Consider the following 11,771-nt stretch of genomic DNA (forward strand, 5'->3'; position numbering starts at 1 on the left):
CACTGAGGCCCCTTGCTTGGGACTCTCAGCGGACCGTTGGCGCTTGCTTGCCATGGACTCCACCTTATTGTTGGCAGGGCCGGTAGAACCGGTCTGCACTTTAGTGTCATTTGGGAGGGGGCTAATTTGGTTTTCCCGCATCCACGTGTTGGCCCAGGCAAGCCTTTCCTGATCCTTGACGGACAGGTTGGCTACGCCACTGAGTCTTGCGTGAATGCGGGTCGCCGCCTTATTTTTGGCCTTCTCCTTCAGCCCCCCAGTGCCCCGCTGCGGAAACTTGGAGGTGCTGGCGATAGGCTGAGGTGACTGAAGAGGAAGACTTCACCCTCCACCGTAAGGATTGGCGCAGCGCTCTTTTGGTCTGAGTCGCTTAAGACCACAGCACCCGCGCGCACCAACCTCGAGTTTTTGTTGGTAGCAGTGTTGTTACAACTGATACGGCCTGCTCCCACCGCATCAGAGGTGTGACCGCTGGCGACACGCAGAGAGAATCTCCCCCCGTGCCCGCCGGTGGTAGCAGTCACGCGTTCCACCGATGTTTGAGCTGACATCCCAGCTCGGATGACACATATTGAGACATATTGGCTAACTTTGTTCATGGGAGCCCCCATAGCGTTTTCAGTCTGACCGCCAGACACCTCGCACCATGGATTCTGCTTCTTATCTTCAGACAGATGCTTGAAAGAAAAGGAGCAGAGCCCTCAGCTAGGATCTGCAGTACCTGAAACGTCGACGTATAGTAGAGATCTGCTACCCGTTGACAATGAGATAATACAGATCCTACCCAGCCTCGGGGAGGGTTCAATAGAGGATTTTTGCCAGTCACAAAGAAAAGTATAAGTTTGTATATATTTCCTGAAAAAATATTGTTCTTCAGGCATGCTCCGGTTTTCACTTTCGGTTTTCGTTTTGGGACCAAAACCGAGATTTTCGTTTTTAGGTGCTCCGGTTTTCACAAGTTTTTAGTTATCGTTTTGCTATCGAAACGCTTAATTTCTCATCATTTCTTGCTGCCGAAACAGCTGATTTGAGGTTTGGTCAGCAGCAAACAACGCGAAAAAATGCCTTTTTTATTTTCAATTGCATCTTTCGAAGCCAAAAGAAGCCAAAGTTATTTGACTTAAGAAAATCTAAGCAATTAAGATGTAATTCATGTGCTTTTAATATGTCTGACGACCGGTAAGTCACATTTACAACATTCAAAATTTCAACATTCAGGCTTCTTTGTCAGGTCACAATTTGCCTTCAGATGTCTAGCCAGCAAATACGAAAATCTAGCGAATACTTCTTTAGCAAACATCAACTGCCAAGAATAGTCGCCTGCGTGGATGGAACTCATATAAAAATAGTGAAACCTGTAAATAATGCCTCTGTTTTTTAACAGAAAGGGTTTTTACAGCATGAACGCCATGGTTGTAAGTAGAATTGATTATAGTTACGTTAAGATTTTACTTTTACCTACAGGTTTGCAACTATAATATGGAGATTATCGCTATTGATGCGACGGACCCCGGATCCTGTCATGATTCTTTCATTTGGAATCATTCAAGCGCCAGGTCGAGAACAATAAATGAATATTTTGTTTTGGCAGATTCTGGCTACGCACAGGAGAGTTCTGTGTTAACTCCCTACAGGAGCGCAGAGATGGGGACGCATCAGCATCGATTTAATTTAAGACATGCTGCAGCCAGAAACATAATAGAACGAACAATTGGTGTTCTTAAATGCCGTTTCCGTTGTTTACAACGATGCTTAAATTATCAGCCTATTTTTTATTGGCAAATTATTAACGTATGCTGTGCTTTGCACAACATATGTAGAAGACGGAATTTGTCAATAAGTGACGACTTTCAATTGGAGGATATTGAACAGGCTATAAATAATAACGACATTGAAGGAAATGATGACGGACCATCTGTACGCGACGAAATTGCTCTATCTCCGCCAATATAACAAAATATCTAAACAAATTATTCATTGCAGTTATTAAAATGTATTTATTCATTTGTTTTTTTTAGGCTTTCGAGGCTTTTGCCTCGGTTCCTCCTCCTTTGTGGCTATCTCCTCAGCTTTTTCATTAGCCACCTCTTCTTCTATCATGGTGGTTGGTGCTCCATATGCCAGAGCACTAACTCCCTCGACCATCTCAAAAAGCCCGCAGAGCTTTGTCACGTCCTCCTCCATGGCTGTCAGCGGTTGCTGGCAGTAAGGACCCCCGCCCGTAGCCCTGACACAAAGCAAAAATTGCCGCACAAGTAATGCCAGCAATGAATGCTGGTAATTTCTTATAATAATATTTTCAAAACCAAAATATTTGAAAAATCAAAATATTTAATTTACAATATTCCTCCATTCACTCTTTTAAATAGAGTCTTTTTTCCTCCACTGCTAGGACAAATTGCTCCATTAATTTTAGACGAGTGTTGCCAAGGCGCTCAAGAATAGCGGTCCGCCTGTTTGCGTCCTCGACCATGAGACGCTCGAATACTACCTTCATCATCAACTCCAAAAAGGATGATGTTAGAATCACTCAAATACGAATCATTCGAGTCGCACGGTTCAGCTAGCGCAGGACTGAACTGCCTGCGCCGACGATTGAGGATAGACGACATGAATCTCTCCCACTCTCATCCGGATCTAAAAAGAACAGTTAAGAATTACTATTGAAGGTTGCTATCGAGGATGCATTCGACAAAATTTATAGACTTCATCGCTGACAAAATTTTGTGCACCTTGGCAAAATGTTGCCACTGCGATGGCGCACCGGCAGTTGGACCTCGTTTCTTAATTTAATTTCTTTTTTATAAATATACTGTAACTCAATAAATTTGATTTATACTTCTGACTTATATTTTTTGGTCAAATTGTCCAACTTGGTCCTCACGTCGTTCCACTTCACATTGAAGCCTGCCGCCAAAAACTTCTCACACATATGTTTGTATATGTGTGTTATTTTGGGCAACCTCAATGCCGTCAAATTCTCCTTCCATAACTCGAACTATATAGCCTCGTAAATGGCACTCCACTAACGGAAAAAGCTATTTGGTGAGAAGCTGAAAAGCACTTGAAAAGTAGAAATTATAAAATCTTAAAAATAAAAATCTAAGAAGCCTTAATCGCAGAGTCGTCAAAGCCAAGATTGTCAGCCCGTATATGTGGGGTAACGTAAATAAACACAAATAATTAGATTAGGCGGGGAGCATGGAGATTTATAAATAATCTCAAATCGACTCGAAGGTCATTTGATGACCCCATTGCACTTGCAATAGCCTCCTCGTGGTGTTGCCTGGATACCGATCAAGTAAATTTACTTAATCGGTAACTAATTCGAGCGGCGACAAACAATAATAATAATTGGCGCGTGCCAATCACTTGTAGTTGCAACAACTTTTGCAATGTGTATACACATGCACACGGGCAAGCTACACACGCATACAACCCACCCCAATTCTAGACAGTTTGGCATTTAGAATTAGATAATATTCCTGAAATAAATAATAATAATTGTTTTACATCGGCTTATAATTAAGAGAAAAGTATAAGTTTTAGGTTTTAGGTGGGACCGGGTACCCCTGTACGGGGCAAAGCATAGACCAGTGGAGGTCTTTAGCTGTACCGGTGGAGCGTATCTTTATCTCAGAAGTCGCACAGTATGGATGCATTTTTAGCAAAAGCCAGCAGCATCCTAGGAGGTTGCCGCGAAACGTTGCGAAGATCGTTATGGCACGGCCGGAGTCGGGATAACGCTGGGCATCTACAGAGAAGATGCTCAAGTGTTTCCTTAACCCCGGGCTCGTTGCTTTACAGCATGGACAGCTGACAGTGACCAGTTAAAATGTCTAGCATTAGCCTGCAGTCTTGCAGCCTTGCCAATGTCAAAAACTTCCGCCTGGAAGATGCTGCAATGGTCAGGGAGTCAATGGAGACCGAGTCCGGGCAGTATACGGCTGCTCCGACTCCTTCCTCCATCTTCGACCCCATTAGATTAGGAGAGAGGCTCCAAGTGCAACTAAGCATATTTTTCGCATATTTTTTCTAACGCGTTGAGCTTCCATGACAGTTTGCTGTCCAATACCACACTTAGGTATTTTACTGCCTGGCTCGGCTTTAGCATAGTGCAGCCTATTTTTAGGGGGGACCACGCAGGTTCCTTATACCTCTTCGTGAAGAGGATAAGGTCCGTTTTGTCCGCGTTAATGGTGAGTCCGGCTGCTTCGGCCCATGCTTTAACTTCCCGTAAAGTAAGTTCCATTACAAAACTGAGGGTGGTTGGGCATTTCCCAGTTATAAAAATGCTTATGTCATCGGCATAGGCAATTAACTTGGGGGCCCGTCTAGTAGATTTTTGAAGTAGGCCATTTACGACCAAATTCCAAAGGAGAGGCGAGAGAACCCCACCCTGGGGCGTGTCACCTCGCACTTCCTTTGTAATGGCCGTATCACCCCACGTAGCCACCACCCGCCTGTCGCAAAGAAGGTGGTTGACCCACCTGTGGATCGCTGGAGCCGTGTTTACTGAAGTAAGGCCCTTCATAATAGCGTCAGTAGTGAAGTTATTGAAGGCGCCTGAAATATCTAGAAATGCACCCAAGGCAAATTCTTTAGAGTGGTCTGCTCTTTCGATGGAGGCTACTAGAGCATGGAAAGCCGTCTCAATGGACTTGCCCTTAGTATACGCATGCTGACTTGGGGTCAACAGATGCATTGAGTTGCTTCTGATGTGCAAATCAAGTAGCTTTTCCAAAGTTTTTAGCAGGAAAGAGGTTAGCCTCATAGGCCGGAAGTCATTTGGGACTACATGACTGCATTTGCCCGCCTTGGCCAGGAAAAGGACTTTCGAGGTCCTCCAAAGAGTGGGGATATGACCCCATGTGAGGCACGCCGAATAGATTCCCGATAGCCACGGAACAATCGTAGGCTTGCTGACTTGCAGCATTGCTGGCGAAAGTCCACCGAGACCGGGCGACCTGACCTTCGGAAAGGAGTCGATAGCCCAAATTATTTTATTGTAGGAGACTAGGAAAGAGCTGCCAGTCACTGTTCTCCATTCCAATACATCCCGGAAATGAGCTGGCAGCAATGCTTCAAGAGTTTCAGCACTACTCTCCGTCCACACACCATTGCCCGACTTCCTCAGTCTGGAGGTGTCTTTAATATTGTCCAGGTCTGAGCAAAAGGTTCTTCATGAAGATCTTTTAGAAGATCGGATCGGATCTTCTTGTAGGACTTCAGGAGAGACCTGTACTCGTCCCAGACGTTTTCGCTGTCCGCCTTCTTAGCAAGTTGAAACATGCTAGTAGCTCCCCACGTGGCGATGAGAGATCTGGGTTCCACCAGGGTGGCTTCGATCTTCTCGTCGGTCTTGAGGGCCTACAGGATTGGCGAAACGCGGAAAGTAGTCCTGCTGAGAGGACATTGACATTTGTTTCTAGGTCCTGTACCGAGTTGATGTTACCCGGCGCACCAAGAGACTTGGGAACAAGGCTAAAGAATTTCGCCCATTTAGTATTGCGGGGATTTCTGAACGGTTGAGCCGCAGGTACCCTGTTAAAAGGAATGGTAAATTGAATGTACTTATGATCCGAGAAGGAGGATCTATCCAGGACCCTCCACTCTTCTACATTGGTACACTCAGTCGCAATCGTTAAGTCCAGCACATTACTAGAGGTGGGACCTACATAGGTAGATACCTCACCTCTGTTGGCTAGTCTAAGCTTATGGTTAAGGATAAAATCCAGAACTGACTCACCCCTGTCGTTAATGTCGGGACTTCCCCAGACGCTATGGTGGGCGTTGGCATCCGTTCCGATTATAATATGCTTATTGGAGGAGCAGACCATGCCCACCAGCCTCCGCAGCTCGTCAGGTGGAGCCGGCTTGTCGTGGGCCATATAGCAGGATGCCAGCAGCAAACATCCTTCACGGCTCTCCAGCACCACCACGGTTAGATCGTCATTGCTGTAATTAGGTAGTAGATGAGCTTTTAGACCCTTTTTTACAAGAATGGCAGTTCTCGATCTACTTACCAATGTCGGGACGTACAGATCGTAGTTAGGCGACTTTAGCCCAGCAACCGTGTTGCCTGACGCTATCCACGGTTCTTGGACCAAAGCCGCGTAGGCGGACACTTCCTCCAGGGCAAGGAGTAGCTCCTCCGAAGCCGTTTTGGACTTATGGAGGTTGAGTTGCAGCACACTCATTAGAGGTTAGCAAACTCGCGGGGGGGGCCCGTCTGCATGGACAGTTCCTCCCCCACCTCCTCAGTCTCATCAGTCAAGCTGAGGTGCTGGGTGGCGTCGGTCACACTCTCAAGACCGAGATCTGTCTCAACCTCCCCTGACCTCAGCGTGTGTGTGTCCTTGTCGTTGGGATGACGTATTTTGAGGCGAAGGTACACGCTCCCTAAGCCCCACGCCATCTTCCCATTGCGTTTATATAGCAGAACCTCGGCCTCCTTATTGATCTGAATGATCACGTGCTGCCCACCACTGGGTAAAGGTTCATCAACCTTCAGCACGGACCAATCACTCGTCGGTATGGCCGGGTTCTGCTTTTTAAGCAGCTGAAGCGCCCGCTCGCCCTGCATAACTATGGGGAAAAGGACTTTCGCCTTCGGCATGGAGGGAATATTATTCCTGTCCACCACATCCAGCTTGGCCCCCTCCCACAGTCCGTCCAGTTTGATCTTGACACCATTCATCCAGCCAGTGCCTTCGAAAGTAGGCATTGGACTGTCATTCTCCATCCTGACAAACAGTGCGTCGACCAGCTTACTATGGGTCAAGCGCCACTGCTCTGCAGACATTTTCCCGTTAGGTCCCCTCTGTCTATGAGAGCAACGGCGAGATGCCGCCTGGCAGTTTCAGCAACCGTTGCTCTCTTTCTCGTTTTGTTCGTGTCCGTGTTGGTGGAGCCAGGTGCTCGCAGCCTTTTGCTCACTGAGGCCCCTTGCTTGGGACTCTCAGCGGACCGTTGGCGCTTGCTTGCCATGGACTCCACCTTATTGTTGGCAGGGCCGGTAGAACCGGTCTGCACTTTAGTGTCATTTGGGAGGGGGCTAATTTGGTTTTCCCGCATCCACGTGTTGGCCCAGGCAAGCCTTTCCTGATCCTTGACGGACAGGTTGGCTACGCCACTGAGTCTTGCGTGAATGCGGGTCGCCGCCTTATTTTTGGCCTTCTCCTTCAGCCCCCCAGTGCCCCACTGCGGAAACTTGGAGGTGCTGGCGATAGGCTGAGGTGACTGAAGAGGAAGACGTTCACCCTTCACCGTAAGGATTGGCGCAGCGCTCTTTTGGTCTGAGTCGCTTAAGACCACAGCACCCGCGCGCACCAACCTCGAGTTTTTGTTGGTAGCAGTGTTGTTACAACTGATACGGCCTGCTCCCACCGCATCAGAGGTGTGACCGCTGGCGACACGCAGAGAGAATCTCCCCCCGTGCCCGCCGGTGGTAGCAGTCACGCGTTCCACCGATGTTTGAGCTGACATCCCAGCTCGGATGACACATATTGAGACATATTGGCTAACTTTGTTCATGGGACCCCCCATAGCGTTTTCAGTCTGACCGCCAGACACCTCGCACCATGGATTCTGCTTCTTATCTTCAGACAGATGCTTGAAAGAAAAGGAGCAGAGCCCTCAGCTAGGATCTGCAGTACCTGAAACGTCGACGTATAGTAGAGATCTGCTACCCGTTGACAATGAGATAATACAGATCCTACCCAGCCTCGGGGAGGGTTCAATAGAGGATTTTTGCCAGCCAAAAAGAAAAGTATAAGTTTGTATATATTTCCTGAAAAAATATTGTTCTTCAGGCATGCTCCGGTTTTCACTTTCGGTTTTCGTTTTGGGACCAAAACCGAGATTTTCGTTTTTTAGGTGCTCCGGTTTTCACAAGTTTTTAGTTATCGTTTTGCTATCGAAACGCTTAATTTCTCATCATTTCTTGCTGCCGAAACAGCTGATTTGAGGTTTGGTCAGCAGCAAACAACGCGAAAAAATGCCTTTTTTATTTTCAATTGCATCTTTCGAAGCCAAAATAAAGCCAAAGTTATTTGACTTAAGAAAATCTAAGCAATTAAGATGTAATTCATGTGCTTTTAATATGTCTGACGACCGGTAAGTCACATTTACAACATTCAAAATTTCAACATTCAGGCTTCTTTGTCAGGTCACAATTTGCCTTCAGATGTCTAGCCAGCAAATACGAAAATCTAGCGAATACTTCTTTAGCAAACATCAACTGCCAAGAATAGTCGCCTGCGTGGATGGAACTCATATAAAAATAGTGAAACCTGTAAATAATGCCTCTGTTTTTTTTTTTTAACAGAAAGGGTTTTTACAGCATGAACGCCATGGTTGTAAGTAGAATTGATTATAGTTACGTTAAGATTTTACTTTTACCTACAGGTTTGCAACTATAATATGGAGATTATCGCTATTGATGCGACGGACCCCGGATCCTGTCATGATTCTTTCATTTGGAATCATTCAAGCGCCAGGTCGAGAACAATAAATGAATATTTTGTTTTGGCAGATTCTGGCTACGCACAGGAGAGTTCTGTGTTAACTCCCTACAGGAGCGCAGAGATGGGGACGCATCAGCATCGATTTAATTTAAGACATGCTGCAGCCAGAAACATGATAGAACGAACAATTGGTGATCTTAAATGCCGTTTCCGTTGTTTACAACGATGCTTAAATTATCAGCCTATTTTTTTGTTGTCAAATTATTAACGTATGCTGTGCTTTGCACAACATATGTAGAAGACGGAATTTGTCAATAAGTGACGACTTTCAATTGGAGGATATTGAACAGGCTATAAATAATAACGACATTGAAGGAAATGATGACGGACCATCTGTACGCGACGAAATTGTTCTATCTCTGCCAATATAACAAAATATATAAACAAATTATTCATTGCAGTTATTAAAATGTATTTATTCATTTGTTTTTTTTAGGCTTTCGAGGCTTTTGCCTCGGTTCCTCCTCCTTTGTGGCTATCTCCTCAGCTTTTTTCCTTAGCCACCTCTTCTTCTATCATGGTGGTTGGTGCTCCATATGCCAGAGCACTAACTCCCTCGACCATCTCAAAAAGCCCGCAGAGCTTTGTCACGTCCTCCTCCATGGCTGTCAGCGGTTGCTGGCAGTAAGGACCCCCGCCCGTAGCCCTGACCACTGCCTTATTGTGGGCAATTTTCTTGCGAATATTGGCCTTCCAATCGCACCAAACCTGGAATGTAATATTATAATATATTAGTTTGTCATAATTCTGGGGATACTCATACCTTTTTCCATCCCGCAACATCTTTAATTGGAGTCCCAATTGCTTTCAATGCACCGGCAAGCTCGCTCCATTTAGCTTCTGTAATGGTCGCAAATGACAAAATTGTGCGTAAAATCTCTTTCTATTTAACAAAATATTTACAAAATCATAATATTAACAATATAAAAGAATTTAACAAAATATTTATAAAATCATAATATATTCAACCATTGCACTATGTTGAATTTGACCCGTTTTCGTGGCCAAAACTCATTGTTCGCAAGTATTCAAATTTCTGTTTTTTCAATGTTACCATGTTGCGAAATGATCAAATCGCGATATTGTATACCTAAAATGTTAATTTAACAGTTTAGTGTTAAAATAACAGCTGTTAAAGTCAGCTGTTGCAAGCGGAAACCACGTGCTGTGTTTAATGTTAAATTTGCGGTGCAATTTAAAATTGGCAGATCTCCCACAAAAAATCATTAAATTACAAAATTGAAAATATTTAAAAGATAAAGCCAAAACTTTTTCTGCAAATTTATGGGTGAATTGGCAAAAATGCTGTAGGAAATTGGATACGTTTAAAAACAGATATTCGAATTGGATGGAATGCTCCATGAGCCTTACTTTAACTAGAGAAGAAGCCAAAGGAGAGGAAACAAAAAGACAAAAAGTGGGACGTCCAAAAATGGCATTCAATATAAAAGGTAAAAGAGCTCAAAGAAGGCAAGCAGCCGACCTCTCCGCAAGCCCGTGGTAAAACCTTTGCGATCTTCCGCTGAAGAGGCGTTGGCTTTGAATCTGGATTGGATTCAGGTTTCACAACTGACCAATATTTCGCAATTCGAGAAGAAGCAAAATGCAGGAGAGCCAATATATATCCCAATTATCATCATGTAAGTAAAAAGAAAAAAGACTGCCGATCAGACAATACAATATTATTGTAACGGACACCGTAGCAAAAGGTTCTTTGCAAGACTTATTAAGTCACACAATAAGTCGAATAGTGGATTATCACAAAGAGGCTATTGCAGCGACACTGAATATGCACCAGTCTCTCTTTTTATCTGCCGAATTGATATTGAGTTATGGCTGGGTATAAAATGGATGTGAAGAAACGGCGAATATCAAGCCAAGACGATAACAAGATTGTGAAGCTTTCACATAAATAACTGGCGTCGATACAAAACTTATTTTTAACATGAGGAATATACTTATTTAATTATCCTATAAAAGGCGGATCCAAAAACACAAGAGACTTGCTTTGTCAGTATAAGTCATCCAGCTGTTGAATTGTGAGGTTGAATCTGCAGATGAGTCTGCAAATGATATCGACGCAAGGGAAGACGACAATGCATATTTTTTTTATAACAATAATGAAATTGATGAAAATTATGAAATTATACAAAAAAAAAATTTTTTTCTTGAATAACTTCTATATTTATTATACGATTTGGACCAAATTTGCAGGACATTTGAAATATGACATTCATCCTTTGTTCCCAAATTGGGATCTCTAACTTGAAAATTGCCTTAGATATTCGTTTTTTTTTTCGATTTCTGTGGTCGGACGGGAGCGTTGACACGCCCACTTTTCTAAAATACCTTTCTATAGTAATAATCTTCATTATACAAGAAACCTGCATTCAAAAATCTTGTTAATTTCAAAACTTTTAATTCTGACCACAAAAACGGGTCAAATTCACCATAGTGCTTTATAGCTTTTGCTTAACAAAAAATATACCAAACGGTATATTTATTATATCGATAAAGTACCACATTCAAAATATACCATAGACGGCACAATATACCAGATTGTCGGCCAAAGCAACTAAGACCCCTAGTAAGTAGGCGTTTTTGCCCACACAAAAGTATTTCTTTAATAACTTCCACAATTTTTATCTGATCGTAACCAAATTTTTAGGAATCATAAATATTATAGTAATTATTGTGTACACCAAAATTCGCAACTCTAGCTTTAAAATTAGGCTTGTTATTCAATTTTTGTTGATTTGAGGAGCGGAAGTGGGCGTGGCAAAAATTTGAAACAAACTTGATCTGCGTGCAAATACAACAAATGCTGTCGAAAAATTATAGCTCTATCTCTTATACTCTCTGAAATTCAGTGATTCGAACGGACAGACGGACATGGCTAGATCGTCTCGGCTGTTGACGCTGATCAAAAATATATATACTTTATAGGGTCGGAGATGCCTCCTTCTACCTGTAACATACATTTCCTGCCCGCACAAAGTTATAATACCCTTCTACCCTTTGGGTAGCGTGTATATATATTAATTTATTGCCTACGTTTGTTGCTACGTTTGTGAATGTTACGAATATATTTACACTAAGATTAATCAAATGAACCTTTTTACTGTTTATTGCTGTGTACCTAAGGGCTGTTGTGAGTTTCCCGAATTATTCTGGCATTTCTCTGTATTACCACGGCCTCTAGAGATTCCTCAATATTGGCCTCTATTATTATTGTTGCATTAT

At 43.6% G+C, this 11,771-nt stretch overlaps 2 protein-coding genes across 2 annotated transcripts; both read left to right on the top strand.

The window, feature by feature from the left end:
- Positions 1–1,165: 1,165 nt before the first annotated feature.
- Positions 1,166–1,953, top strand: LOC132797783 (putative nuclease HARBI1). Its single transcript, XM_060809561.1, is given in 4 exon segments — positions 1,166–1,179; positions 1,219–1,371; positions 1,373–1,415; positions 1,465–1,953. Coding segments are annotated over 4 exon segments (699 nt in total).
- A 6,151-nt stretch (positions 1,954–8,104) lies between these two features.
- On the top strand, positions 8,105–8,899 carry LOC132797784 (putative nuclease HARBI1). Its single transcript, XM_060809563.1, is given in 5 exon segments — positions 8,105–8,118; positions 8,158–8,311; positions 8,313–8,360; positions 8,410–8,712; positions 8,714–8,899. Coding segments are annotated over 5 exon segments (705 nt in total).
- The last annotated feature ends 2,872 nt before the right edge of the window (positions 8,900–11,771 follow it).

This window comes from Drosophila nasuta, unplaced genomic scaffold (genome assembly GCF_023558535.2).
Source record: "Drosophila nasuta strain 15112-1781.00 unplaced genomic scaffold, ASM2355853v1 ctg20_pilon, whole genome shotgun sequence".
Classification (NCBI taxonomy): domain Eukaryota; kingdom Metazoa; phylum Arthropoda; class Insecta; order Diptera; family Drosophilidae; genus Drosophila; species Drosophila nasuta.